Source organism: Danio rerio, chromosome 15 (genome assembly GCF_052040795.2).
Source record: "Danio rerio strain M-AB ecotype USA chromosome 15, GRCz13ab, whole genome shotgun sequence".
Taxonomy (NCBI): domain Eukaryota; kingdom Metazoa; phylum Chordata; class Actinopteri; order Cypriniformes; family Danionidae; genus Danio; species Danio rerio.
The window spans coordinates 35944344-35970000 of record NC_141035.1 but is presented as its reverse complement, the minus strand read 5'-3'; the positions used below and the strand labels follow the sequence as shown (position 1 = coordinate 35970000).

The following is a 25657-nucleotide window of genomic DNA, read 5'->3' as shown; positions in this document are numbered from 1 at the left end:
ACAGAGGTACAGCATCTATTCCTGACTGATGGCTTTCTTTTACTGTTGTCAGAAAAAAACTCTTAGAATACTGTTCACATTTGACTAACTATTTCAGTGCATGTATTGACATTATTATTCAGAGGTTTGCACAAAATCTTTTTAGAAGGCACAAAGGCTGCATTTATTGCTCCCAAAAGTACAGCAAATTATAAAATATATTTTGGAAAATTGTGAAATACTGTTTTGTGCTTTATTTATTATTTAGTTTATTTGTTACCTTTTAGAATTTATTCCTGCAGATTTCAGTCATTTGTTCCTGCAGAGGAATTAATTTTATCTACCATTATTTTAGTCTTCAGTGCCACGTTATCCTTCAAAAAACAATGATAATAATAATAATAATAATAATAATAATAATAATAATAATAATAATTAGTAGTACTAGTATTAATACTACTACTTATAATAATAATAATAATTATTGTATCGTAATTATAATAATAAAATTATAATACAAATAATAATAGAAAAAATATTATTATTAATATTATTATTATTATCATTATTATTATTAATAATATTAATAATACTAATCATCATCACCATCGTATCCATCATATAATAATAATAATAATATACATTTTATTTACTGTATTAGATTATTTATTATTATTTTATGATGATAATGATTATTATTATTAATAATAATAATAATCATCATCATCATAAAATAATAATCATAATAAAAATAAATTATTAATAATAACAACAATAACAATAATAATAACAATAGTACAATTAATAAAATTATTATTATTATTATTATTATTATTATTATTATTATTATTATTATGGTTGTTGTTGTTGTTGTTGTTGTTGTTGTTGTTGTTGAAAACATTTGAACTGCTTATTATTTTTATGGATACAATTAATTTTCAGATTTTTTTTAAGTTTATCTTTTTATGTTTATGTATACTACATACAAACTGTTAAATTATACTTTTTTTAGATATGTACTTGTTGCACGTTGACGTGAACTACAGAGATATACAGTCATAGCCAACATAAAAACATTTAAAACATTTGTGCTACAAATAAAGGATAATTGCATGCTGATTTTTTTCTTTAACCTTTAACCTTTCTGTAAACATGTTGAATATATAGAAAGTTGGTACAGAGACATGCAAGAAAATATATATCAATTGTGACCATGATTGTTTTATAATTCATTGCTTGAGTTTAACAGAATGTGTGCACACTTTCTAAATTTGTTGCTTCGCTGTTGGTAAACTGTGCACAAGATTTCTCGTTCTGTTGTTTTTAATTTGCTTAAAATAAGCATCCATGATATTTGCGTCACCCAGCGATAATTTACAAAAAGGAAGTAGCCTGTTCATAAAGAATTATACATATCCTGAAGATGAATGTGCTTGTTAGGAAATATGGAATATTTCATGCACTCAATTTACTTAAAATAATGTGTTGCGCTCTTTCCTTTTGATCAAAATAAACAACAAAAATGAGAAAATTGCAGTTAAGAAAGCATCTGGTTGTAGCGATATGGATATGTTTGCACAAGCTCCGCACTTCATTGTCATCATCAAGTCACAGTAGTTGAGGAATTGCCATTGTGCACCATTGGGTGTGTATGTGTATGTGTTTGTAATAGTTTGTATCTTCTTCATGGTCTGTGTATGCTCTTTTTATAGGTGAAGTATTGCACTATTACCTCTGTGACACAAACACACACAGCCAGGCCTCTGGTGTGACTCCTATTTAATGTCATTTTCTTGCTCTCCACCAGGGTCAGTCTGCAGGTCAGCAAACTCAATTACCACACCAGGCCACTAAATCCTCAGAGACAGATCACTGTGTGTGTGTGCATGTGTGTGCATGTGTGTGCGTGGGTGTGGGTGTGGGTGTGTGTGTGTGTGTGTGTGTGTGTGTGTGTGTGTGTGTGTGTGTGTGTGTGTGTGTGTGTGTGTGTGTGTGTGTGTGTGTGTGTGTGTGTGTGTGTGTGTGTGTGTGCGCGCGCACCTGGTAGTTGTTACAATGGTCCCAAGGGTCCTGTTTAAAAAAAAAAATGACTTGAGTTCCGTTTCCCACCAAAACACACAAACAGACCTAACATAATCCAAGATCTCAAGACATAATTCTACAGAGTAACGGTTTTGTCTTAATATTGTGAGTGAGAAGAAGGTTAGGAAATACCAACAACAAGTGTAAACAGTCGTGTAGTGAAATAAAAGGGTAAATATATGTTAAATACTTAGTCCTAATCCAGATTAATGTGGAGACGTTTATAAGTTGGTTGTCTCTCAACCTTTGACGTGTGCTTTTTTTTGGGATTTTCTGTTTGTTTGACCAATGGCTAATGATTAGATGGAGACTTGTTTCACTTGGTGACACTTAACAGTGGTTAATTTTCTTGTTGGTTTATTTATTTATTTGCCTTTTTTATAGTGCAAAATGCACTTTTAGCACATTTACATACAGTACTTGTTTTGATCGATTGTTTTACTGAAAAAGAAATTGGATTATGTCTTAAGCCTAATGGAGGCAAAGTCGTTCCGAACGAGCAAATCTAAAATATGAGCTAATATACACAAATTTGTTTTCATAAGGAACATATACATGATATATAAGTCCATGCATGCACATGGAATTGCATTCTGATCACTCTCCGCATACCAAGTTTCAAGTCAATTGGACAAAAGTTTGCATAAGTTACAGCCATTTTATTCTTTTCTTTATCAGTTTATAGCACTACATTTAGGCCCAATCCCAATTCTATTTTTGTACCCTGCCCCTTCCCATTAGCTGTTACAACCCAGGGTTAAGGGGAAGGGCTTCAGAATGTACCCCTAAGAAATGGTACAGCACCTGCACACGTCATCATATGTCATCGCTATCTCTTGCTTCATGTGTTATCGGATGATCGCAACTGCTGTAGTTATTCCAGTTGTGTTATTTTTTGGTATTCATCTTCAGGAAATTATTGAAGGCATATATTATGTTATCTTAAGGATCTAATGTGGCAATAAGATCGTAACTGTACTGTGTATTTACAAAGTGGCCATATGCATCTATGTAAACACACAAAAACAACATTAACATTATAGCAGACACTGTAAAAAGCCCATTCCCAGCCACTAGACTTTTCTGACAGGGTATTCGAGTTTTATCAAGTGTCAGAATGTTGTGGGACTGCTGTACAGGAGTTATTATTAGGAATTATAGATTGCGAATTTTAGCGTTTTTCTTTTAAAAAGCATGATGGTAAAACATGAACGTGGTTTTAAAATCAATTAAAACATATGTTTGTTTGTTGTAAAAATTTGTAATAATGACAAAAATACCAATTTGTGGATCTCCTTACTTCTGTGTACAGCAATGCTGCCACTGTGGCTGGTGTATTCTGGGAAATTTTCTTATCCCTTGGTTTCGGTTGTTGTCCTGAAAATTCTTTGTTCGAAGGGCTATTCACCCCTTCCCCCTAGCCCTATGCCTTTAAGCTAAAAAGAATTGGGACACCTTTACCCCTTGGCATGCACGCGCTAAATGAGAGGTAGGGGTAAGAGGAAAGGCTAAGGGGTAGAATTGGGATTGGGCCTTAAGTGACCTACGTATTGCCACTTTTTAAACATGCCATCAGATTTAACTTATTTTACCAAGTTTGGATGTTTTGATCCCCCTTAAACTAACCCACATGAGACTTCATAGTTATGAAAAGTGCAGTTTAAACTGACTTATTGCACAAATGCATAGTTATTTTAAGCAATTGTTTTATTCATTTATTAATTTACCTTCGACTTGGTCCCTTTGTTCTTCAGGAGACATCACAGTGGAATGAACCGCAAAATTATCCAGTTTTACACAGCGGATGCCCCTTTCGTGCTGCAATCCAGTAGTGGGAAAGCAATTGTTTTAATAAAAAAAGGACTTTGTCCAAAGGCAAAAATCAGGCCCAAATATGAGCAGTTCTAAATACTTAAAATACATATCTAGAATACTTGTTCATGAAAAACATATATATGGTATATAAGTGCATGAGTCAAACATAGAGATAAAGTTTCTTTTTTTTTCAGTCTTTGACTACCAGTCTATTTTCAAGTCAATCGGATAAAGAGTTGCATATTTAGGCCATGTCCACACTTGCATGTGTATATTTATAAACAGAGTATTCCCTGCTTTTATCAAAAAAAATTGTCCAAATGATAAACCAAATTTGCACTGTGCTGTATGTTGAGGGAACACTGGACCAACAGGCGGAGATAATGACACTTTTTTGCTGAGTTCACACCAAATTCAGAATAAAGTATGTGCTCGAGTAGATCACATACAAGTCATTGCAAACGTGAGAACAGAGGCAGATTACCGCCCAATCAGTTCGAACTACATGGAAAATGCAATGTGTTTGCAGCGAACATGCATAATTTGCCTCATTTACATATGTCACATTTGATTTGAACCCAGCCGTGTTGGCCAGTCGGAAGAAAGAAAACAGTGAACACGTTGAAATCATGAGGCAAAAACTCTGGTTGTATTTTCACCCTGGCCTGAGTTTCAGTTTCAGTCACCCGATGCTCTGTTTTCGTGCAGACAAACAGAAAAAAACTATGTAGAAAAAGTTGCGGCTTTGAAAACGCCATCTTAGAGAAAACGCCATCTTCTACATTTTTTTCTGTTTAAAGCGCCAGCAAGTGTCACATTTTTTAATGTGACATCAGATTGAGCTTGTACAAATTTGTACCAATTTTGGTAAAAACATCCCAAACGGTTCACATTTTTATAGGCATTATTGTAAAAGTGACTTCGCCCACTAGAATATGGTGACGGTTCCGTAGTGTATGTGAATTAACTTCTGTAATACTTAAGAATTAACAAATTACTTTTCAGCTGACCATGATAAAAAGATAAGGCTTACTGCAGCAATGCTGCATGTGTTATATTCACAATGAATATAGATCAAGTACAAAACCTCTTATTCACATTTCACTCCATTATGGATTATTTGTAGTGCAGGTTTAGTTTTTTAAATGATTTGTTTCAGTTCTTTTTTTAATGGGAGCTCCCAAAACTGGAAGTGCGACCCAACATGTAAAACACAAAAAGGTGGACTGCCTGCAGCAAAAACTTCTTGAGTTGTGTTTGGTTGAACACACGATGTCTGAATTCAGACACACTGATGAACATGCATACTGTATACAAACACACTCACAGCACAATTACTGAAGGGTGTCTCAGATTGGCTGGGTTTGCAGAGGCAGTGGCTGTGGGTTTCTGATTAAGTTTGTGAAATCCACTACAGATGGCTGAATGTCACCGGTGGCATAATGTTTACCCGCTCCAATAAGAAACATCAGTACAAGTGGAAATGGAGAAAAGAGCTCAGCTGCTTCCACTGATTGTTCTTCTGTTTGTAGATGGCCTGTCATTCTGATCTGTTGAATCTTGTGTTTCTGGCATGATTTTAGACTCAGAGCTGTGTTGTAACTAGACTGTACATTCAAAGCTATGAATGTGGGGCATGCCATTTTTATTTGAAGGATTAGTTTGGAGCATATTTTATATACATATTTAATGTTTGTTCTGATTCAACAATATTTTTTTCTTATGTTATCTTATAAACTTACAGTAGATTATTTTTCTAATATCAGAAACTTTTTATTAGTAGCACATTAGTAGTGTGAGTGTTGCCTCTTTTATGACAAAGCGCTTGATACCTACCTCATTTGTAAATTTTAATTATTTAAATTCACATTGTAAAGGTGTTCATTCGCTAATGAGATTATTAGTGTAATTTTATTAAATATACTGCTCATATGCAATAGAAAGTTATCTATTTTGCCATTTTAATAATTATAGTTCTCATAATGATTAATTAATTTAATATGTATAAATTAAATTTTATATATATATATATATATATATATATATATATATATATATATATATATATATATATATATATATATATATATATATATACATATATATATACATATATATATATATGGATGGATGGATGGATGGATGGATGGATGGATGGATGGATGGATGGATGGATAGATAGATAGATGATAGATAGATAGATAGATAGATAGATAGATAGATAGATAGATAGATAGATAGATAGATAGATAGATAGATAGATAGATAGATAGATAGATAGATAGATAGATAGATAGATAGATAGATAGATAGATAGATAGATAGATAGATAGATAGATAGATAGATAGATAGATAGATAGATAGATAGATAGATAGATAGATAGATAGATAGATAGATAGATAGATAGATAGATAGATAGACAATGCATATTATAGTAAATTATGTACTTTTAACCAAATAATAAACTGTTTTTCCTCAGTTTTCCCGGTCACACCAATGAATAGAGACATAATTAAATAAATTAAACACAGCCCTCGCAATTCTCCATAATATCATCCAACATGTTTATTGTGTTGCTGGTTTAAATGAACCATATCAAAGTTTTTCATTCCTTAATAATGAAATGCATCTAACACCAACTGCACAAAATAATAACAAAAAGCTTGAGATGGTGCTTTGGCTGAAGGTCTCTGCCACTATTCAGACTTATTCAAATATTTATGAAAACCACCTGGAAGGCATAACATTTGCATTGAGACAAAAGGTTATTGAGCTGGGGCACATTGTAAATGGTACCACAAAACTTCCAACAAATTCAAATTTAATGGTAACCTGCTGGAGAAGAAAAATGATGCAATATGCTCATGAGCTCAAGGCGCTGTTACAGCTGAGCAGCTTAGTCTTATTCAATGCTACATTAACTTTCCCATTTATGTGGCTTCTGTAAAATAGAAAGCCTGCAGCGCTCTGAAGCGTGTGTGTGTGTACTTTGCATATGTGTGTTAGCGTGTCTGCCTGAGAATTTATTTGTATTAGTGTGTTTGTGTGTGTCGTTGAGCATGAGTGCGCACAGATTGCTTTTCTCCTTTGTGCTACAGCCCAGAGACTTATGAAGAATTATCAAATGCTGGTTTGAAAAATGTGCTGCATCATGTTTTCACATTTAGGCTCATGAAAACACAAATGTTCCCCTGATGCCTTTGTGGCTCTGCTTTGATTTTCCCCCTTATTTTTTTTTTTCCTTTTATGGAACTACTGGAAAAGCTTTGTATTTTGACAAGCATTACCAATGCAGTTGTGTGCACATTATTAGATAAACGGATAAATATTTCTTGTAGTGTGAAGAGATTAAGATTTGTTTGATGACAAGCCTTATTGTTGTCTTCATAAAGACAGCTTGGAGGTTAAAGGTTTTACCCAGAAAAGTGCTAGCATGTTTAATATTTAACTAGTCTATGATTTTAGCATGATTGTTACCGTGTTTTTCGAATTAGGTTAATGTATATCTTTAATGTAGATTTTTCCAACATGATCCTTGCAAGGTCACATAACTACCATAAAGTTTCATATGATTAACATGGCTTGCACATTTTTACGATGGATTAGCATTGGTGCTAACATATTTCTAACTATATTAGAATGATGTTACCATGAATTGCCATGTTACTAAAATGTTTCTAGCATTAGGTTAGCATATTGCTATGGTTAGCATAGATTAGCACACAATGAGCATGTTTCTATTGTAAATTTGAACATTGTTATAATTTTGCGAGCATGAATGTAGATGTTTGCATGATTCTTGCATGATTATCACATTGTTACTATAAAGTTCCATATGATTCACATGGGTAACACATTTTTAGCATGGATGAGCATCGGCGCTAACATGTTGTTAGCATGAATTGCAAAGTTGCTAACATGTTTCTAGCATTGGGTTAGCATAATGCTATGGTTAGCATAGATTAACACCCTGTTAGCATGTTTTTATTGTGATTTTGAACATTCCTATATGGTTGCTAGCATGATTTTAGATATTACTAACATGATTCTTGCAAGGACACATAACTACCATAAAGTTTCATGTAATTACCATGGCTAACAACTTGTTAGCATAAATTAGCATTGGTGCTACCATGTTTCTAACCATATTAGAATGATGTTACCATGAAATGCTATGTTGCTAACGTGTTTCTAGCATTAGATTAGCATATTGTTACAGTTAGCATCAATGAACATGCTGTTAGCATGTTTCTATTGGTAATTTGACCATCAATAAAATGTTGCTAGCATGAAGTTAAATTTTGCTAACTTAATTCTTGCAAGGTCACATAACTACCATAAAGTTCCACATGAATAACATGGATAACAAATTTTTTGCATAAATTAGCATTGATGCTAACATGTTTATAACCATATTAGAATGACGCTAACATGAAATGCCATGTTGGTAACATGTTTCTAGCATATTGCTATGGTTAACATAGATTGGCACACTGTGAGCATGTTTCTATTGTGAATTTGAACATTGTTATAATGTTGCTAGCATGAATTTAGATGTTAGCATGATTTTTGCATGATTATCACATTGTTACCAAAAAAGTTCTATATAATTAACATGGGTAACACATTTTTAGCATGGATTAGCATTGGCACTAACGTTGGTTCTAACAAGATTACAATGATGTTACCATGAATTGCCATGCTGCTAGCATGTTTCTAGCATTGGGTTAGCATTTGTAGTTAGCATAGATTAACACCCTGTTAGCATGTTTCTAATGTGAATTTAAACATCGTTAAAATGTTGCTAGCATGAATTTAGATGTTACTAACATGGTTCTTGCTCAATTAGCACATACTACCATGAACGTTTAAGGTTATAAATTGTTATCATGGATTGGCATTGATGTTATGTTTAACCAGATTAGAATCATATTACCATCAATTAGCATATTGCTGGTATGTATACTTTTTTTTGCTGACATCAATTAGCATGTTTCTAACAACAGTTAACACATTAGCATGTTTCAGCATGTTAACTTTTTGTTAGTATGATGTAATCTGTGTTTGTAGCATGGTTAGTATGCTACATTAGATCATGATTATTTATTTCCAATTTATGTTCATGTTTGTAGTATGAATAGCACATTCTGACTAGCTGCTAGGCTTTGATAGGAAGCTAAATAGATAGATGAGGGTCTGAAGCACTTGAACTGTGCATATGCAGTATTATAAATACTCTATAAGATATACCCAACAAACACACAGCGCTGCCTCAATGTAACGACTTTCTACAACGTTATACCAACCTTGTAAAAAGATTGAGGATCTACTTTGTTGCTGAAGGTTGTCACAACGGTGTCATATTGTTGCCATTTAAACGTACGTTGCTTCAGGTTGTGCGATAGACGACCACTGGTCAACATTTACTCGTCATCAATGAATCAGTTCAAATTTCAGCAGACCTTTGAGCGTCTCTTTCAACAGCGACAGAGGAGATGTAATATTGCTTTATTTCCTCTTGCTAAAAAAGTCATCAGTGGTCATTTGTGTAGTCCTGTTGTGTTAAGCTCTGATCAGTTATCTCTTTTTCACTGCCTATTTTGACTTTTGGCATCTGTGGATCCATCTCTGAACTGGATTCTCTGTTGGATTGGTTTCTTTCTCTGACTGCTTTCTCCACACCAACAACTATACATGGTCTTCGGCTGTGCTCCCCGGTCTGCTGTATTCTCCATTACAGAGCTTCAATGTAGTGTCTGCATTTATTTGTTTGTTTGTTTGTTTGTTTGTTTATTTATTTATTTATTTATTTATCCCTTTTAGTTTCATTATAAATAATTATATATAAATATATATATATATATATATATATATATATATATATATATATATATATATATATATAAATATATATAAAGCATTTAATATAATCTAAACTTTATTTAGTTTATTTTATATTTTATATTTATATTTTTTTATATTTATATTTATTATTTTATATTTTATATAACTTTATTCTATATTTCTGTTTGCTTATAATTATGTGTACTGTATGTATTAAATGTTGTGAAATATATAATAAAAGGTTTGATTATATTCAGTTGTGTGGCATTTTTACACTTCAAAGTTTACACATGCAGTTGTTCAATTAAAAAAAAAAAAAGAAAAATGAATGAACGATATTTAATATTAAGCGATACTATAAAATTATATCAGCTTATCTTGTATTCTAGGCAGTATTGATAAACTGCCAGGAAAAACAAAACAAAACATTAGTACATGTAGCAAGAACGTCATCTCACGGTTGCTGAATGTCAAACGACAATGTTTTTACAGCCTTCTCACGTCTTACATTTTTATGTTGTAACAATGTAGCAAGCACAAAAGTGGCAACATTGCCTTTAAAAAAATGCAACAATGTACAGACACCACTACGTAAATGTATTTGCTGGGTATTGTTTGAAATATTTGGCACCTATAGTCATAATTGTTTTATGAAAACCGTAAATCTAATCAGATATAAATAGATATAGCGTATCTCTTGAAGGTCTGACCGAGCTGGTTGGTTGTTACTCAAAAACAAAAAGAGGAAACAGTTATTTATTTATCAAAAGAAGAAAAAGCTTAAATATGATTTCAGTGCATTAGCTCTGTCAACATTAATAATCTGTCAGAAGACGCAGCACTGCATAGCGATTTCTCAAAGGCTGCCTGAGCTGAAAGCCAAATAACCAAATCCAGCGCACGAATCTTCAGTTCGATCATACTTTCTGCTTGCCTGATGATGAATGTCCCCTGTATTGAGTCGGCATCAGAAAATCAATACTTCTCAAATTGAAACAGTATAGGGTTGTATTGATCTGGGCTGCTAAATCAGAAGGAGAAGGCTTTGATAGGACGTTCTGGACAGCTCTGAGCCCAATAATGACACACTATCAATTTTGGCTTTACACTGATAAATCAAGGCGAAAATTGGATGTCAGATTTTTTTTTCTTTTCGCTTTCCTCTGAGGGAGTTATTTTCCTTTCCCTCTTCTGTTGACCTCTGACCTCCATCAGTGAATTATAAAGTTCAGTCGTGTCAGAAGTGAGAAGATGTCCGCGTCGGGATTAATGATGGAAAAAAATCTATGAAATTGAAAAATCACACAGCCATTTATTTGCATGTCATTGGCCTGTTATCTGGCTCTGTAAATCATGTGTCATATTTGGAGACGGTTTAAAAGGTGGATTATTGTCATAATCAATTATAGGTTGCAAATATTTGACATTTTCTCACTGTATTGTTCTATTGTTCAGTTCATTTTTGTTAGTTGGACCGAAATACAGAACCTGTAATGCTGTAAATATTGTAACTTTGTATTATTACATTGTGTATTGTTTGTGCAAAGAAGGTCGCTGGTTCCAGTCTCGGCTTGGCCTGTTGGCTTTTCTATGTTGAGTTTGCATGCTCTCCAAGTGTTTGCGTGAGTTTCCATCTGGTGCTCCAGTTTCCCTCACAGTCCAAAGACATGCGGTGTAGGTGAATTGAATAAGCTAAATTGGCCGTAGTGTATGTGTGTGTGAGAGTGTATGGGTATTTCCCAGTGCTGGTTTGCAGATGGAAGGGCATCTTCTGTGTACAATGTGCTGGATAAGTTGGTAGTTCATTACGCTGTGGCGACCCCTGATGAATAAAGAGACTAAGCTGAAGGAAAATAAATGAATGGATTGTTTGTGCGTGTGTGTGTGTTATTTATACAGATTACATTGCATTGTTTGCTTGCTTTTTAAGGTCTTTTAAGTTATAATATAAAAAGTTTTATGCAAATTGTCTTGTTTTTGGTAGTCCAGTCACAAAATTTGGTGCCTTATTATTAAAAACATTAGCCGTTGTCTGTTTAACTGCTTCTGTTAGCTGTGCTAAACACACTCTGTGACAAATTTTTCCCTGGCCGGCGGCCGCATGTCATGGTGAAAATAGCTGACATCTTCTGATTTTTTATTTTTTTTTAATTAGCAGTTTTTGGCATGTAAAGGCCTGTAGCTGATTATGCTAGTTTTCCTGTTATACTTTTCTACTTGTTTGTGTGGATTGTCCTTCAAATGCGAACTGTTCCAAAATGTAACACAAAAAAAAAGTCTCACAATTCGATATTTTATATTCAATATGTTTCAATATGTCTCACAATTTGGACAATGTTTCTCCTAATTCTTAGTTTATATCTTGAAATTCTCAGTTCACATCTTACAATGTGAATTGTAAGACGTCTTTTACTTTTAACTTGAGTTTACTACTCACAATTCTACTTTTTTCCCATAATTATGAGTTTATATCTTGCGGTTCTCAATTCACATTTGGCAATTCTGTCTTTTTTCATACTTTATTGTCTCACAATTCTACTTTTCATGTCATAATTCTGAGTTTAAATCTAGCAATTCTCCATTTACATTTTGCAGTTTTGCTTTTTTTTTCGGGTTTTACATTTCAGAATTTTTATTTTCTTCATAATTCTGAGTTTATATTGTTTATCGTTCTCAGTTTACATTTCACAATTCTGTCTTTTGTTGTTATTCTGAGTTTGTCTTACATTTTTACTTTCCTCATAATTCTGAATTTATATTTTGCAATTCTCAGTTTACATCTCGTAATTTTGTCTTTTTTTTGTAGTTTTGAGTTTACGTCACACAATTCTACTTTTTTTCTAATAATTCTGAGTTTAAATCTTGCAATTCTTTGTTTTAAATCGATCTCTTGCAATACTGACTTCTTTTTTAAATTTTTGAAATTTCTACTTAACATTCAAATTTTTTTTCTAATTCTCAGTTTACATCTCCCAGTTCTGAGTTTTACGTCTTAGAATTCAATTTTTATCTCATAATTCAAAGTTTATATCCCCCCACCCCCCTAATTCTGTGTTTATGTTTTGCTATTCTCAGTTTGCATCTTATAGTTCAGTTTTCTCATAATTCTGTTTTTTTGGTCTCACAATTTAATTTTTTCTCATATTAAGAGTTTATATCTAGCAATTCTCTGTTTATGTATTGCAATTTTGATTTTTTCATGGAATTTTAAATCTCTTGCAATTCAGACTTCTTTTGCAATTGGAAATTTCCACCTCACATTTATATACATATATTTTTCTAATTCTCAGTTCACATCTCTCAGTTCTGTTTTTTCGAGTTTAATGTCTCAGAATTACATTTTTATCTCATAATTCAGAGTTTATCACTTGCAATTTTCAGTTCACATCTCACAATTCTGTCTTGTTCTGAGTTCTACTTAATACATGTTTAGCAATTCTCAATTTACATTTTGCAATTCTGACTTTATGAATTTCTAAATCGCCTTTTTGCAGTTTTGACTTCTATTTTTGGAATTTAAAATTCACACTTCACAAGTCTATTCATTCATTCATTCATTCATTCATTCATTCATTCATTCATTCATTCATTCATTCATTCATCCATTCATCCATTTATTCTAAGTTTACATCTCTCAGTTCTGATAATTATCTGAATTGTCTGTTGAACTGCTCATGCTCGCAGTGTGAAACACACTCAGCACTCTTCCCAAACATCATGTCATGCTGAATAAAGCTGACACCCACTGATTCTCCCATCAGCATTTTTTGCAATGCAATGGTGCACAGCTGACTATGCCAGTTGTCCAATAACACTCTTTCTTAGCGTCCATTACCTGGAGTTTAGGGCAGCTCCAAACAGTCGCTCAGGTGCTAATTGCTCCAGAATGGCTGGCCGTAACACAAATGTAAAGTGTGCGGTCACAGTGAAAGAGCATCACCGGTGTTGCGTTCATGCCCTTTGTCAACGTCAGCACTACGGCTGACAGCTGATCGAGGACCAGCATACCTGGACCACGTCAGACCTTAACTTAACCTGACTCCAGTATTGATTGTCAACGCTTTCTCTTGTATAATTACTTTTTTTCAGGACGTTGACAGAAAGGAGGGAGATGAAGAAAAAAGACAGTGGCATGGGATGGAGAGTATAGTGGCATGTATTGATTTGTTGGTGGGTGGAGAATGAGGGAGGCACCATTTCCCTTGAATAACGGCATGCGTGGTCTCTTGTTTGATGGATGGCAGTGGCCCGGTGCTGGATAATAACTTGGTGATAGAATGGAGCTTTCCAGATACATACGGCTTGGTTAAGCAGTCTCTTTGGGAGTGGTTGAAAGGTTATCAATTTTAATAGCGGCAATTGAGGGAGATATATATATATATATATATATATATATATATATATATATATATATATATATATATATATATATATATATATATATATATCCCTTTTGGGGTTTAGGCCACCCAAAAATGGGATTGTGGTCTGAGCTTTTGAGAAAAGATTTTTGGATTTTTGGTGTGGAAATTATGGAGTAAAAAAAAAAAAAACACAAATTACTTTAAAAAAATGATAAAAATATATTAATCATACAATTTATTTGGGTATTAAAGAAATACTTGATTGATTTATTGATTATTTATTTATTTATTTATTTATTTATATTTATTTATTCATTTAACTATTTGTTCATTTAATTAATTATTTATTTATTTTTATTCAATTATTCATTATATATTTATTTATTTATCGTTTTTATTCATTTATTAATTTATTTTTTCCATTTATTTATTTAATTGTTTATTTATTTAATTATTTTATTAATTCGTTCATTTAATTATTTTATTACTTCACTTATTTAGTTATTTATTTAATAATTCATTCATTTGTTCATTTATTTTTATTTGTTTATTTATTTAATTAATTGTTCATGTATTTATTTATTTGTTTGTTTGTTTGTTTAATTAATTTATTTAATTGTTCATTAAGTTTTTATTTAATTATTCATTCATTTATTTATTTGATTATTTTATTCATTTATTTGTTCATTTAATTGTTTATTCATTTATTTAATTATTCATTTATGTAATTGTTCATTTATTAAATACAATTGTATTTCTTTATTAATTATTTCCACTTATTTAAAATACATCAATGTGTATTAATTGCATTATGGTCACTTTATTTATTTTAGTTAGTTCTCCAGTAACAGTATTCACAGTATTAAGAGTACAATTTTAAATTATTTATTTAATTTAATTAATTTATTTATTTATTTATTTATTTATTTATTTAATTGTTCATTTATTTAAGTATTTTCTAATTATTTAACTTTATATTTAAAAGTTTTTTTTATATATATTTATATATATATATATATATATATATATATATATATATATATATATATATATATATATATATATATATATATATGTATGTATATATATATATATATATATATATATATATATATATATATATATATATATATATATATATATTTATTTATCTAATTATTTATTTGTTTGTTTGTTTGTTTAATTATTTATTTATTTAATAATTTCATTTGTTTATTTATTTAATTAATTTTTAATTAATTAATTTATTTATTTATTCATGTAATTATTGTTTATCTGATTATTTAATTTATTTATTTATTTATTTGATCATTTAATTATTTATTCATTTATTTAAATATTCATTCATTTATTTATTTAATTGTAAATTTATCAATTTAAATTTTATTTCTTTATTAATTATTTACTTATTTAAAATTCATCAATGTGTATTGATTGCATTATGGACATTAATAAGTAAATTGCTGTTACACTGAATGGATCAATCAATCAATCAATCAATCAATCAATCATCATTGTTTCTTGTTCACTTAACTTTTGAAAACATCAGCTTCACTGACCTAAAATATCTGATGTTAAGTAAACAAAGAAACTCTTTTGTAAATTGGTACTTATAGTTAATACATTATCAGAGCAAAAAGACATAGTTCAATTGAAATTAGAGGTAAGCATGCTTCACATGAAAAGCATTACAAAGCATTTTTCCTTGTTTGTCCTGCCACGTTTTGATTCTTGTCTTGTTTACTGTTATTGTTGTTTTACCTCCTGTCCTGTTTCTAATTCTGTGTCTAATAAATGTTTAAACATTTGTCTCTGTTTTGGTTTTAGGTTTTTGTTTTTCAATTGAGCCATGTTTGTTTGTTCTGATGTATTACTGAGTTTTTATGCACTCAACTTCAGACATTTTAGGTCACTGATTAGGTAACAGTAAGTAACTGCTATTTTCAAAAGTTGAGTATGTCGGCGCCAATAGTGTAGTGGTTAGTTTGTCTTCCCACCTCAAGGTCCTATGCTTATGCTTCCCTTCTCTCCTATCTCCACGATTTCCTGTCTGTACTCCTTTCTGTCTAATCAATTAAAGGTGAAAAACAATAAGATGTTGAGTACACGAGAAAAAAAACAAAAGGAAATAAGGATTTTTTTTGTTGTTGTTGTTCTCTCAACTAATCTTATGTTAACCCAACTTTTTTTATTTTGTATTACTGACAAATAATGTTAGGTCAGTGGCGCTGTTGTTTTCAAACGTTGAGTAAACAAAGAAAAACCGAAAGGAAATAAGGATTATGTTTTTTGCTTTGTTTTATTTTTGTACTGGCTTACATTTTTTACAGTGAATAACAAATAAATAAATAAATAAATAAATAAATAAATAAATAAATAAATAAATAATACACATTCAGTGCAACTGTTTGGGTGAATTTTTTTCTTTTCTTGTGGTCAATCTGTCTCCTTAACCTACTTAGGGAAAGTATGTGAGTGCAATGAATGTGATTCAAATGATCTTTGACATTTGAAGACTGATGGAGGAACTATTGAAATTACTTTTTAAATTCTCCATGACCTTCACATCTGCTGTGTCCAAAATCCCATATAAAACCCATGAAAATCTATGAAAACAGTAATGGAAGAATCACTGCAATCTCACGGCAATTTGGCTCTTTTTGATTTAGTAGCTAACATGTAATTGTACTATCTTTTGTAAAAATTTTTCTGCGAATCGCTCTCTCCCTAATTGAGATGTGGTTTGGTGGCACACCTTCTTTTAAAAATTTTACAAATTTCCATACAAATTAAATCATATAGATTGCATAAGAATTAGCCACTTTTCTGACAATATGTAAAATGGTTATGTTTCATTATGAGATCAGGCTGTAAAAAAAAATGATAAATGTAAATACATACCTCCACCCCATCCCTCTCACAGTAAAGTAAAAATATAATATATATATATAAATATATTTAAGTTATTGTTGTAGAGTGTCACAAAAAGGATGCTATATTAATATGAGTATCTGAAGCTGTATCCTATTTAGATTTTACCACTGACAACTGGAATGTAGATCATGTGATTGTCAATATGGTAATTGTAATGCATCCTAATTTAATTACTACTAGCCAAATGCATACAAAATTTCTTTATCACGCAAAGCTTTACATTTTTTTTTTTGACCAAAGTGGGCATGTTTAACCTCCAAGCCTGTGCTAATTGTCTGTTGGAAGAGGGCCTTCAGTGTAAGATAGCAAGAATTTTCCCTCTTCGTTGCCTTTGGGTTTGATGAGAGATGGACAGTTTGCCGAAACAGATGAGAAGGATGGTGTGACCTGTACTAGAACTCTGTCTCTCAGGTAGGCAGACGCTCCTGTCTTCATCCAGAGCAGTGATCCGGGGTGCAGGCCTTGCCAGTCTTAAGCCAAAGTACTTTTTGTGTGTCTGCTTGAGTGCTTTAGCTTGATTCAGAGACATTGTGAGGACTGTATGGAAGCTTGTTGGCTTTTTATTTCACAATTCAGACCAAAATGCAAATTTACAGTAAATCTTGCATTTGCATGCTATAAAATAGTATTTTTTCATCTGGTAAAGACCATGTAGGTCCAAACATTCTTATAATAAATGCTTTTTCTTGAGCTAAAATGGCAGTGTTCCGATTTATTTATTTATTATTTATGATCAAGCACCTGCCTTCAAGAATGTCCTAGATGAGCGCACACCTTCATTTTTGGTTTAATTACACATTTTCATCCTGCGATTTATACATTTTTATTGCTAAATTGTGCGTCTTTCAAATCAGATTTTTTTCCTCTCAGTGTTGAGGTTACATCCTGAAATTCTCACTTTTTCTTGTACACTTTTTTGAATCTCACAATTCTACGTTTTTTTTTTCTTTTTTTTTCTTGGTAGGTCAGTTTATTTCCTGCAGTTCTCATTTTCCCCCTTTTAAATTCTGAGTTTATATCTAACAATTGTCAGTTTCTGAATGCTGAGTTTTCATCTCACTGTTCTGACTTTTTTCTCTTTGAATTGAGTTTACAGCTCATAATTCTTACTTTTTTGTTACAGAATTCTGAATTTTTTAATATCAGTTCTGACTCAGAACCCTGAGGATACCTATTGTAATTTTCCCTTTTTAATCAGAGTTCTGAGTTTGTGTCTTTTCTCTGAGTACAACAGAATTCTTAGCAATTCTGCAATTGCAGATCATGTAATTCTAAGATTTTTTTAGAGTAAAAGTTTTTTTTCTTATTTATTGTTCATTCATATTTTGTGTATTGTAATATTAGTTTTGCAGTTTTCTTTTTGTCTTAGAATTTTGAGTATTTTAATTTTTTATTACATTTATTATTATTATTATTATTATTATTATTATTATTATTATTATAACAACAACAACAACAAAAACAACAACAACAATTATTATTATTATTATTATTATTATTATGGCTAATATTAAGGCTAAGTGTTAGAAGACATAGACTTGAAAATTACTAGCAGTTTAGGAGTGTTTGATTGCATGATTTGAAATTGGTTTATTTATTTAGCACAATCGCTAAAAAAAGGTCACTGGTACGGGCCTCAGCTGGGTCACTTGTCATTTCTATGTGGAGTTTGCATGTTCTCCCCGTGTTCGCATGGGTTTCCTCCGAGTGCTTCGGATCCCCCAACAAGTCCAAAGATGTGGTATAGGTTATAACCCCCCCCCCCCCCCCCCCCTTAATTATTAGCCCCCCTGTTTATTTTTTTCCTCAATTTCTATTGAATGGAGAGAAGATTTTTTTCAACACATTTCTAAACATAATAGTTTTAAAAACTCATTTCTAATATTTCTAATTTAATTAATTCATAATTAATATTAATTAAATAAATAATATTTAATAAATGTAATTAATATTATCTTATTAATATTTCAATTTTTTTTATCTTTGCCATGATGACAGTAAACATATTTTACTAGATTTTTCAAGACACTTCTATAAAGCTTAAAGCGACATTTAAAGGCTTAACTAGATTAATTAGGTTAACTAGGCAGGTTAGGGTAATTAGGAAAGTCATTGTATAAGGATTCTGTAGATTATTGAAAAATAATATTGCTTAAAGGGGCTAATAATATTGACCTTAAAAAAACAAACAAAAAAAACTGCTTTTATTCTAGCTAAAATAAAACAAATAAGTCTTTCTCCAGAAGAAAAAATATTATCAGACATACTGTGAAAATTTCTTTGCTCTGTTAAGCATCATTTGGGAAATATTTAAGCAAGAAAAAAGTTCAAAGGGGGTCTAATAATTCTGACTTCAACTGTATACTCTTAAGAATAAATAAAAACCGAAACGAAAGTTCAGACTGGAGAAGATCTGTTTACCAAAAGCTGTTTTTTTTAAATATTGCATGAGACATCCATTCTGTGGCTTTTTCAGATTGAGATCAGCTACCTCAGATGTAAATAATTTCCATCTGAAGTGCAATTCCATGATGTATACCTCAAACAAACATCGTAAAAGCATATTAAATGATCTCCGTCTTGGAATTGATTTTGGCTTTCAAACCCTGAAGATCAAGCTGTATTCATTTCAAGCAGTGCTAATACCACCTCAGCTTCAAACAGAAAGAGCGTGTCTTGGCTTAACTTCGTTGAAAGTGTTGAGCGTGTGTTTAGTGTCACGAACATGGGCAGTGGCAGTCGTAACATCACAGGGTTTATGTGGCACTGAGGAAAACCAGACAACCCCAAAATAGACCCTTCACTGATTACCGCTATTTTACTAATTATGCTACATTTATGTCCCCAATGGATGCATTTAATGAGAGCATAATGGTGCCTTATTGAATTTCCCTGCCATTCTCTTTCTCTTACAGGCCACAACAAGAGACTATCTGTGGTGATGTGATTTGTACATAATCATCACTGGCCTCTGTGACCGTGGTCATGGCTGTAATCTTTTCTAGAGCTGTCAATTTAACATTATTTAATGATCATTTAGTGCCTCAGCCGAAGGGTGAATTCTGCATACAGTACTGTATGTACATTAAATACTAGGGATGTCCCGATTAGCTTTTTTGCCCTCGAGTCAGAGTCAGTGTCATTAGTTGTTGAGTATCTACATATATATCTATGCATATTGTCCTGATTGAAAGGTAACATCCGATTCCGATCGAGTCTAAAACCGCATTGACGCGATCGGATCTTGACATCCCTAATAAATACATCAATGACAGATTCATAAACTCAAAATAGATTGTTTTGGATTATATACTATAAACTTATGTTCAAGAGAAGAAACAGAAATAAATCATATATTTACCTATTAAGCCTATTTTTTATAATCTAGCAGTTTACACAAACGTGCTTCTTTTATCATTCTTTATATTTTTTCTGCTTGGACTGTCAAGTGATGTCCTTTGATTCATTTGTTTCAACAATGGTTGCCATGAAAATGTAGTGTCAGCACAATAACAAGAGTTTTTTTTCTGCTAAGCAACTTTCATTAGCGGTGTTTCCATCCAAAAATGCGTATAAATGTATGCACAAAATCGGAATATCGCATAAAATATGTGCGAATAAAGCACTGTTTCCATCCAGTGAGTAAACGGAACAAAATTGTCACTTCCTGATTAACTGGCGCTAAATATCAACAGTAAATATTTGAATCTGACGCGGTAAGAGAAGCTGCACAAATGTTTTTACATTTTTTTTTATTTAATTAATGACTTTAATTTATTTATTTGCATTATTATTTATTTTAAAAGACAATGCCAACACGCAATGGTGTCATTTTAAGGCGTGAGACGTGAAGCACATTTGCTCTTGACAATTCTGGAGGTAATTAATTATACAATAACACTAATACTGAAATGATTAAGACGTTTAGAATGACCCAAACAACATTCTAGATGTTTTACAATGTGGTCAGCCCCCTGGTTTGTCCATACATGCATTTTTATCATCACATGATCTTTTATAACAAAATTATAATATACGTATGTGCATACTGGAATTTGTTCGCTAAATGTGTTTCCATCAGAGTTTGCCTCTTTTCTTATCGAATAAAAAGTTTATCCTACTCAGTAATGCATATATGTTTTTTTTTATACACATATTCACAATTTATCTGCACATCTTGGTACTTTCATCAATATTTTTTTTTATGTGTACATCCAAAATGCACATAAAAAAAGAGTGAATAGAAACATAGCTATTGTAGAAAGTCTGGAAAACTGAAAATGTTTCTTTTTATTGATCCCTTTTTTCATTATGTATATTTTTAATTGAAGTCATGAGACAACAAAAGTGCCTGAGACATTACTATATTTTATGTATTCATGCATATATCCAAAACAGCTTTTTTGTCCTTTGCTGCAAGGAAACGTATTTGTCAGACCACCATAAATTAATTGGCAACTTCATGGCTTTGGGTGCTTTCACACATGTGGTTCGTTTCATTTGGTTCAGACCATGGCCAACAAATGAAACACTGTAGCATTTTTCAGTTGTTTTAGTTTTTTCATTATGAACGTTTTACGTTGTAACTAACGTGGTTCAAGCGATGGATCTGTGACAAAGCAACTATGGTTTTGGGAAACACTCGTCACTACATCGTTCTTTTGTCAAATGATGCATCGTACTATGATAGTTCAGCCATGAGTTATGTTGTTGTTTGGGAAACGCACCCCCCCAAAAAAAACCCAAAATGAGGTCAAATGAAAACATTCATATCAATCGTTGGGCAAATGTGTCACTGAAAATGTTTCCTAAACTCTTTTTAGTGATTGACTTTTGCGCAGATGGGTGCACCTCATTTAGAGTGTCATAATGAATGTTTTACATTAAAACTAACATGGTTCAAACGATGGATCTGCGACAAAGCTACTGGTTTTGAGAAACACTTGCACTACATAATTCTTTTCCTAAACAATGCATCATACTATGATAGTTCAGCCGTGAGTTATGTCATTGTTTGGAAAATGCACCCCATGCAGGTCAGAACCAGTTAAAAAAAATTATAAAATGAAGTCATATGACAGCATCCATATCAATCGTTGGCCAAATGTGTCACTGAAAATATTTCTTAAACTCTTTTTTGTGATTGATTTTTGCACAGATGTCTGCAAATGCATCTGTACATGATCATTATACCTGCGCCAGTGTGAAACTTGGAAAAAAAAAACTTGCATTGCATCTGACTCGACAGTATATTGCTCTGAATGTATGATAGAACACTTGTTCACCTTTTTTGGATGGCACCAGGGTTCAGATGTTCACACTTATTCAAATGAACTTCGCTAACAGAGTTAATTTCAATAATATAGTTTGCACAAACAATTAAAACTCCACCTCATTTAGAGTGTCTTTATGGACGTTCTACATTATAACTAACTTGGTTCAAATGATGGATCTGCGACAAAGCAAGTGGTTTTGAGAAACGCTTGCACTACATAGTTCTTTTCCTAAACAATGCATCGTACTATGATAGTTCAGCCGTGAGTTATGTCATTTTTTGGAAAACGCATCCCAGGTCAGAACCAGTTAAAAAAAATAAAGAAGTCATATGACAACATCCATATCAATCATTGGCCAAATGTGTCACTGAAAATATTTCCTAAACTGTTTTTTGTAATGGATTTTTGCACAGATGTCGGCAAATGCATTTGTACATGATCATTATACCTGCGCCAGTGTAAAACTTGGAAAAAAAAAAACTTGCATTGCATCTGACTCTACAGTACATTGCTCTGAATGTATCATAGAACACTTCGTCAACTGTTTTGAATTGCACCAGGGTTCAGATATTCACGCTTATTCCAATGAACTTCGCAAACAGAGTTAATTTCTATCAAACCAAACCTGTTAAGTGCGAACAACCTAAAGTGCAGTTTGGATTAAGATTGGGATTCCATATGGAATATTTCTTCTGTCTCCTTGAAAAAAGGTTTTACTGAAAACGACTCTGTTTCACCAAAGAGGCTCAGAGGTGGTCAAAACAGTTGTCTAGACAGAACGATTGCACCACTGAATCCTCCCACTTAAATGAATCTTTGCTGATGTACAATGAAGGTCTACTCGGTCTGACCGCTCAAGCCCTGCGGAGGAGCACTGGTAACAGAGTAATCCATCTCACGAACCAGCCTCCCATAATCCCCCACAACACCCGCGTAAAAGCCCAATAGATCATATCTGAAGCCGGCCTTTCCAAACAAGAACACAGCTGTATATATTTTTTAAAGATGAAATTGTTATCCTTTCCTTTATTTCCCCTTTTGCCGTTTTAGACTGAATCATGGCTGTCAGATTTTTACAGCCTTTCACAAACAACACATGCCCTATGGACACACGAGTCCTAAATCTCTTGGAGTGTTTTTTAATATGCGGAGGAGAGAAGGGGGGATACGTGATTTTTTAGTACATCCGTCTTTTGTGATGCATTTAAAAAAAAAAAGAAAGACCCAAAGCAGTAGTAAATAATGACTGGCACTCTGGCCGGCTGATAGTTTTGGTTATCAGTGCAGGGAAATTAGCTTTTAAAATGCAGTTGGAAATCCATTTGGGTGATTGATGGCCGATGTGACTAATAAATTTGAGCCGCTTTCGAGGAGGGTCGGCCCTCCACCATCCTTTACGCCTGTCATCATGAGCTGCACGATTGGTAAAGTCGAGCGTGTCGGAAGATAATTCCGTTGAGTGATTACCATTCAGATGAAGCGGCTATCAGGAGCCGTTCTTTAATGTGAGGACTTTTTTTTCTATTCTTTTCTGAGATATAACACAATTAAGTAGCCTATTAGGTGCTGCTATGTTCTCCAATACAGACTCCCGGACAACAGCAGCATTGTGAATGTGACACTGTTAGTTGTGGTTACATCTGATTGGCTTAGAGGTGTTCCATAAGCGTTGATATAACACCAAACGTTTTACTAATGCTGCGTTCCAGAAGCAGTCAAGCTGGGAATTTCAGCAGTGAAATGTCCTCTGTGTGTTTCAGTCAATTGCACATCACAGTCGCATAGTCACCCTGTAAGGTTTAGAAAAAAGAACAGAAAATGCCATTTGAAAACAGCTGACAAAAGGACTATAAGTGACACATCGAGTGCTTAACATAAATGAGTACACCCCATTTTGAAAATTAATATTTTTATCAATTATTGAGTGAATATAGGTAATATATTTTGGTATATTTGTAATATAAAAAAAAAAAAAAATATATATATATATATATATATATATATATATATATATATATATATATATATATATATATATATATATATATATATATATTTTTTATTTTTTTTTATTTATTTTTTTTTTTGTAATGTTATGCAATAGCCAAGTCAATCCCATAATCAGAATCCAATTGAGCCTGCATTTCACTTGCTGAATACAAAACTTAAGGGAAAATGTCCCAAGAACAAGCAGGAACTGAAGACAGTTGCAGTAGAGGCCTTACAGAGCATCGTCAGAAATGAATCCCAGAGTCTGGTGATGTCTATGCTTTTCAGACTCCAGGCTGTAATTGACTGCAAAGGATTTGCAACCAAGTATTAAAAAGTGAAAGCTTGATTTATGATTATTATTCTATCCCATTACTTTGGTCCCTTAACAAGTGGGAGGCACACAAGCAAGCTGTTTTTTATTCCTACATCATTTAACTGATTTAGATGTAAATACCCTCAAATTAAAGCTGACAGTCTGCAGTTAAAGCACATCTTGTTTGTTTCATTTCAAATCCATTGTTGTTAGAATGTTAGAATTGTGTCCCAATATTTATGGACCTGACTTTATATTTTAGTCACAGAACTTTATTATTTTTTTTTATATATATTTCAATGTATTTTGCCCAACCATGTCAACATCTAGTGAAAAATATAGACTATAGTCTGCTTCTCTTTTGTTTTTCTATGTAAAGAACTATATGAGTGTAATGATACACCTGCTTCATTTACAGCATTCTAAAATAAATAGATAAAATACCTGCCAATATTACATCTAAAAACGATTAAATTATATACTTACACACAATCAGCACAATCTAGCTCTTGTCATAACTAAATAAAGTCGCTGATCTTGAAAAGCTGCTGTAATATTTTAAATGGACCCAAATGAGTTGTTAAAAGAGTACAGTATTTGCTCATGTGGGAAGAAGAGCTGGACCACCCTGGGTGAGGAAAGTCGCGTCATGGCAAGTTTCAGCACTGACTAAAATCCGCTTCTATATGTTGACCGCAGGGTTTAACGTATCACTGGACCCCCGTTCAATCCTTCAGAAACCACCAGCAAACTAAAAGCATATGCTTTAGGGGGGAAAGAGCGGGTGAAGAAATGTAAACGGTGTCATCAAGCACCCTTTGCTTTATCTTTCATTGTAATACAGCGCGCTTGTCTAATCCTCTTATTAAGGAGAAAACGAAAATGTTTGGGCTTTCTTCTGAATTGCTGTATACAGCCGAAATGCCACTGTCAAAGCGAATCAAAATCATCATATATGCTTCAGGAGGGAACATTTCAGAAATCTTCAAAGTGTACCGCGCTTGGATTTCTCCTACGCTGCATTGCCTACTCGCGGGCAGCTTTGGATGTTATAAT

General features: G+C 32.5%; 1 protein-coding gene across 8 annotated transcripts in view; it reads left to right on the top strand.

Moving 5' to 3' along the window:
• nbeab (neurobeachin b) overlaps positions 1-25657 on the top strand; it is a 569044-nt gene that overhangs the window by 332467 nt on the left and 210920 nt on the right. For all 8 annotated transcript variants that reach the window (XM_087284306.1, XM_087284305.1, XM_087284304.1 and 5 more), the window contains exon 36: positions 1-6. This exon is cut by the window's left edge and continues 161 nt beyond it. In XM_087284306.1, coding sequence (XP_087140432.1) covers positions 1-6 — 6 coding nt within the window. The remainder of the gene's footprint in view (positions 7-25657) is intronic.